The sequence below is a fragment of the Bipolaris victoriae genome (assembly GCF_000527765.1).
Source record: "Bipolaris victoriae FI3 unplaced genomic scaffold scaffold_235, whole genome shotgun sequence".
Classification (NCBI taxonomy): Eukaryota; Fungi; Ascomycota; class Dothideomycetes; order Pleosporales; family Pleosporaceae; genus Bipolaris; species Bipolaris victoriae.
This window is the reverse complement of record NW_014575157.1, coordinates 1-6,370: the sequence shown is the minus strand read 5'-3', so window position 1 is coordinate 6,370 and position 6,370 is coordinate 1. Positions and strand designations below refer to the sequence as shown.

Below are 6,370 nucleotides of genomic sequence, written 5' to 3'. Positions count from 1 at the left end.
TTGAGTGATAGTAGCAAGCCTAATTGAACTCTGGAGCAATGTGATCAATGGCCATCGAGCAGGAACAGTCGATCACGGGCAGCAATCACAGTAGTATTATCCGGTATAAAGACGCAATCGAACTTCCCAACACTGAGATCATCTGAGATCCAGCCATTAACGGAAGTAGTGTAGTACAAGCTAGGTATTTCGGCTGAAATCTATAGCCAATGGATGTTCTGGCCCTTGCCGATCATTACTAGCGATGACTTAGCGCTAATAGCAGACACGCAATTCATGATTGAAATCCACTGTCGAGTCTCTGGTGTTTGAACGTAAGCCTTATGTTTGATAGTCGGAGCAACTACCCGAGAGTTCCATATCATAGACTTCTATGGTAACGCTAGTCGTATCTACACTGTAGATATCGATGTGTTGACAATTAAAGTGCGATTTGGTGCGCTCGAGTAGCTCAAAGGAATCCATGATAGCCATTTGTGTAGCTGTCTTGGCTCTCTCTGCATTTATATTCCTGTAAATAGCCTAGCGGACGCGCGGGTTGCAACATGAGAAGCTGAAGATCCAATGCTGGCTTAGAGGGGTAGTGTCACTGTTCTGCCTGGGGACATGGATTACTGTTTGCCGAAGCGCATGACTAGGTGGGCGCGTGCAGCTACCTTCACGAAGGATCCAATCGGCGAGCTTATCCTCTTGTTCCAGTGATAGTCGCTGCTCGTAGTGGTGAGCTAGCACGTGTTGAACGCGCCCAGCAAGACGATGGCGTCGTGTTGATCGTGAATGCTGTACGCAGTAGCAGCAGCTTCCTGCGATCAATAAACACAGCCACGATATTCAATCTCGAATAGCAGATTAAATAGCAACTCTAGAAGTAGCTATATTGAGCGCGCTGTGGTGGTAGTGGGTAGCTTCAAAAGTCAAAAATAGTTGCTGTTGGCGGAGTAGTTGGGGTGACCACTTCTGGGTCTGGCCACTATTACTACGTGCCTGGACTTGAGCCTAGTCAATCATCATTTGAATCCGCTCAGCCGGATATCCTCTGCATTGACAACTCACACCACTGCGTATTACTTTGCAGGACATGTTCGGCTGCATTAGCTGATATAGGAGGATTCCAATGATGTACAAGTATGTTGTTTCTCCGCACAGACATTATTTCCTTGCATATCTAGGTGCGCTTCTTGAAGCATGTGCCAGCACACTCTGACGAATATTTCTGCTTTGTATTAAGCCCAGCTATTTCTTTCTTTCACCTTTCGTTGCATACTTTCCCCGTTGAAAATCAACCCACATCTGTAGCGTCACACGAAAATCTCAAAAGACGTTAAATTGGAATAATGCATACATCTAATCAAAAAAGGCGGGGAAGAGGAGACTGGAGGGAATTTGGACGAGGCCATTTAGGGCAGGGCGAAAAAGGAAAAAATTGGACCGGCCCCAGGCCGTGCCGCTACTTCAAGAACAGCTGTTGCAAGTATGGCTCAGCATGCAAATACTCCCATGATCTGCCTTCCACAAATGGAAATGAGACACATGGTTCTAGAGGACGACCACCTCAACCTGAGACTCCTGAGCAACAACAAGCTAGAGTGGACTACAATGCATGGCGCCGACTCATCAAAGTTCCACCTATTAGAAACGATAAGAGAACAATGAAACAGCTTTGGAGTGGTGGCCTTGTCATCTTGAGTGGCAACAATCTAGAATGGCAGCAAATGTTGCCACGCGATTTGGACAGCGACGACTATCGAGGCCGGGAACATATCAAGGCCTTGCTAGAGCTGCGATCAAGCCCAGGAGAAGAGCAGGAACTCGTTCGTATCGCGTGTTCGTTTCTCTCTGTCATCACTCATCGCGCTTTTTTGGACTGTCTCTCCGTTGATACCTCTGTCGGAGCGCTCTACAATTTTGTGAGTGGCACGAATGGAAACCGCGCCATTCCTTTCTTCCAACATCTTTCTCAAACACTCGTAGATTCCCACCTCACATCCGTCAACTCTTCAGAAATGATTCAGAATACTTTGCGGACCATGCTGGTTGCACTTCGAGAGCTTGTTAGAAGAGAGCCTCGCGCTCGATTCAACGAAAACATCACGTCTTTACTCGATTTAATGGAAGAAGCGACTAGAGTAGTCGTTGGAGATACTCGAGATTTGATCATGCCAATCACGCGGGGGCGGATCAATGAAATACGAGCTATTGTCGCACGAACAAATGGACTTCTTGCGCAAGAAGAAAATAACGCGCAATCAGAAATGGCCACCAAGTCGACATATCCTCGCAATCTGATAATGCCACAAGATCGTCACGACAACGACAAGCCTGACATTGTTAATATTAAGATCTTTCCAACTTCTGAGGAAATCATGAGCGATGCAATCGACTTTCTGCCATCCACCGATCCCGACCAGCCTCACTTCCTTCAAAACAAGGTTGAAAGGCATATCGATACATTCTTTCGTCTTCTTCGTCACGATACTTTCGGAGAACTGAAAACGGCTCTTAGATTGTTCTTGCACACTATACAAAATGATCCAGCTTGTATCGACAATCCGAATCTTAGTCTCGGAGATTTTCGAGCTTTCCACTACCCGGATGCGTACATCAGCTACATCTCATTCGACCGTCGCCATGGTCTCGAAATAAGTTTATCGTTCAGCCAACTTCCACAGCTACGCAGAAAATCAGCGAAAGAGAGACAAAAATGGTGGCAAGACTCAAAAAGACTTCGCGAAGGTATCCTTCTCTCATTTATCTCGGTTCGCGATGGTCAAGTTCAGCACTTGTTCTTCACTGTCAGCAGAAGAGATACAGACACGAAGCATGACCGGAGCCTCACCAAGGAAGATTATCGGTGCACCATTACCCTAAAGCTGGTAGCCGTTGACCAGACACAGGTAGCTCTGGCCATTTCCTTGAGCTGTAAAAATGCTCGTGGACTTCTTCTAGAGTTCCCCGGTATCATTCCCGCCACATTTGTACCAATCCTCGAGAACTTGAAGGAAATGCAAAAGCACAGCAGGCTGCCGTTTAAGGACTGTATCCTTCCCGACCAAATCGAGAACGCGCAGAACCGGAAAGGCGGAAACACTCTTGACATACCGGCCCCGCTTTACACTCGTCGTCCTGAATTTGCTTTTAATTTGGAGTCCATTTTCAAGAAAGACGAGGTGGGAAATGGCGATATCTACGTGCGTTCGAACTCTTCTCCTGATAACACAGCTATGATTGCCATGATTGAAGCTCGTACCGGACTAGATCGTGGCCAAAGTGGGGCCTTGATATCAGCTTTGACGCGTGAATTTGCGTTTATCCAAGGTCCCCCTGGTACAGGAAAGTCGTATCTCGGCGTCGAATTGATGAAGATTCTAATGGACTGTAAATCAAGAGTGGACTTAGGGCCTATCATCGTGGTGTGAGTCGAATTTCCAATATTTATATCCTTGGCTAAAGATGGACAAGGTGTTATACCAACCACGCGCTTGATCAATTTCTCGAGCATTTAATCGAAAATGGAATCCAGAAGACTATTCGTATCGGAGGCCAGAGCCACTCCGCCATGCTGGAAGAACACAACCTTCGGAAGATTTCTCAAATGGAAGGCAAGACAAGATCCGAAGGGTTCCTCCTTCACAAAGCATACGAGCATTTAGAACAAGAGTCAGAGCAAATCAAGAAAAGTCTAGGGCGACTTCATGGCGTTTTTAAACATGCCAACTGGTCAAATTTGCAGTATTACCTCATGCGCAGGCACCCGCAGATTCACAAGCAGTTTAGTCGATTTGATGAAGACGGTTTTGAGCGTGTTGGTAAGCCTCTTTTTGATGTCTGGCTTCCTCCCAATAGCAGTGATGGCACAGCGACACGAGATGGCGAGATCAGGCTGGCGGCCACCTTGATCGACCACGTTCTACAGAAGGCGGCAGTCAACGTTCATTCCTTGTCACGGCAAGAGAAACAAACCCTTATAGATTTCTGGTGTCAAGAGATCTACGATGATGCTCTTGATGATCTTTACGAGAGTGTGAAGATAACTGACTCTGCGTATGGGCAACTAGCAAATATTCATGACGAGGTTGACCGACGAGTCCTTCAAGAGGCGGACGTCATTGGAATCACTACCACGGGTCTGGCGAAACGAATTTCCACTCTGCGGCATGTGCGATGCAAGATTGTGATATGCGAGGAAGCTGGAGAAGTCATGGAACCGCACATGCTATCTGCGTTGCTCCCGACGGTAAACTTCTCCCAGAAACAGCCCTATACCAGCACAAGCATTCTAACGAAAACATTTATAGGTCGAACATCTGATCCAAATCGGAGACCATCAGCAACTTCGTCCGCAGATAAATAACTATGGTCTTTCGCTCGAAAGTAATCAGGGCGGCCTCTACCAGTTAGATCGAAGTCAGTTTGAAAGGCTTTCTGTGGGGCAATCTGGGCGACCTAGGATTCCAGTAGCCCAGCTGAACGTGCAGCGACGAATGCGTCCTGAGATATCGAAATTAATACAGGAAACGGTCTATCCCAGATTGACCGATCACGATACCACTATTGACCTTCCAAATGTCGTTGGAATGCAAAAGAATGTGTACTGGCTAGATCATGACCACTTCGAAGAGGGACAAAACTCCGAGATGCACCACAAATCTCATTCAAACATTTGGGAAGTAGAAATGGTGCATAGTCTGATCCGCCACATTGTTCGGCAGGGTGTCTACAAAAGCAGCGATATCGCTGTCTTGACACCTTACACTGGACAGCTGCAGAAGCTTCGCTCAGCAATGAGAAACGACTTTGAAATCGTACTTAGCGACCGAGATCAGGAAGCACTTGATAAGGAAGGATTCACAGAAGGCGACGCAAGTCCTCAACATGAAGTCGCAGAGCTTCATTCAACACACCGTAAGACCGTTTTGGAAAAAAAGACACTCATTGATCTCTTACGAATTGCGACTGTCGACAACTTCCAAGGTGAAGAGGCCAAGGTCATCATTGTCTCCCTTGTCCGAAGCAACAATGAGAAGAGGGTCGGATTCCTCAGGACGACAAATCGAATCAACGTTCTTCTCAGTCGAGCTCAGCACGGAATGTACCTAATTGGCAACTCTGACACATATTCAAACATTGGCATGTGGCAGAAAGTTATCAACATGCTTCGGATGACTGACGCTGTGGGAACGAGTTTGGCGCTTAACTGCCCACGCCATCCCGAAACCGAGATCAAAGTTCACGAACCTCATGACTTTCCCAAAGTCAGCCCAGAAGGAGGATGTCGCCTCGCATGTCCTTGGCGCTTGCCTGACTGTGGCCATATGTGCCAGTCGAGATGTCATTCGGAAAGTATGCACAACGTGTTTCTATGCACACAGCCTTGTCAGAGGCTGCACGAACCATGCGGACATGTTTGTCAGAAGCCGACGTGCGGGGAGGATTGCGAAAAGTGTCACATCAATCTGAACAATGTCCCGCTTCCTTGCGGTCATTTCAAGGATAACGTATTCTGCTTTCAAGCACAGAATCCCGGTATACTCCGCTGCTCCATTTTGGTTGAGAAGCTTGTCCCGTCCTGCAAACACACGGTGAAGGTGACCTGCTCAGTCGACGTGACATCAGAAGAGTATCGTTGCTCAAACCCTTGCGCTACAACGTTACTCTGCGGCCACCTTTGCCCAGGAACATGTAGTAGTTGTAACCGTAACGATGCTGAAGGCAAAGTTTCTATCTCACACCAGAAATGCACCAGACCATGCGGACGCCGATTTGGCACATGTAACCATTTGTGTCAGAAGGCTTGCCACGGAAAAGACTGTGGTCTTTGCTTCTCTCCCTGTGAAGTCCGCTGCCGGCATTCTAAATGCACCTTGCGCTGCCATGAGCCATGTGCGCCATGCATTGAGAGATGCACATGGGAATGCCAACATCGTGAGCGATGCACCATGTAAGTCTAGCATCGCTCGAGTCCGTCATTCCTGGTCAATTAAACCGATACTGACCTTTATTCCCTTTCAGGCCGTGTTCTGCACCTTGTAACAGACTGCCCTGTGACCAGCGCTGCTCGAGGTATCTTTCTTGTGGCCATCAATGTCCAGGTATATGTGGCGAAGAATGCCCCACCGATTACTGTCACGCCTGTAGCTCCAAGCTGATGAGGAGCGATCGTAGATAGAGAAGAGGCGTGCCAAGGTATTAAGTAAGGGCTTAGATTTAGACGATAAGCTATATAAAGATGTGGGCTAAAGAAGACATATGGGCTAGGGAGACCAAGACTGAGCATAGGAAGTGTAAAGCTAGACTAGCGTTCGTAGCCCTTTCGGCTTGGCCGCCGGGCGTAAATAAATTGTGTGTGTGTGTAGCTCCAAGCCAGATACCA

The 6,370-nt window shown here is 47.6% G+C and overlaps 2 protein-coding genes across 2 annotated transcripts; one reads left to right on the top strand and one right to left on the bottom strand.

Annotated features, from left to right (window-relative positions):
* Positions 1 to 522: 522 nt before the first annotated feature.
* Positions 523 to 774, bottom strand: COCVIDRAFT_116157 (hypothetical protein; the record flags this gene model as incomplete). The annotated part of the gene is made up of 1 exon (XM_014694710.1): positions 523 to 774. A coding segment is annotated over one exon (252 nt), but the record flags the coding sequence as incomplete, so codon positions are not given.
* Positions 775 to 1,466: 692 nt separating this feature from the next.
* COCVIDRAFT_64787 (hypothetical protein) lies at positions 1,467 to 6,142 on the top strand (the record flags this gene model as incomplete). The annotated part of the gene is made up of 4 exons (XM_014694709.1): positions 1,467 to 3,412; positions 3,460 to 4,234; positions 4,296 to 5,938; positions 6,010 to 6,142. Coding segments are annotated over 4 exons (4,497 nt in total), but the record flags the coding sequence as incomplete, so codon positions are not given.
* Between the last annotated feature and the right edge of the window lie 228 nt (positions 6,143 to 6,370).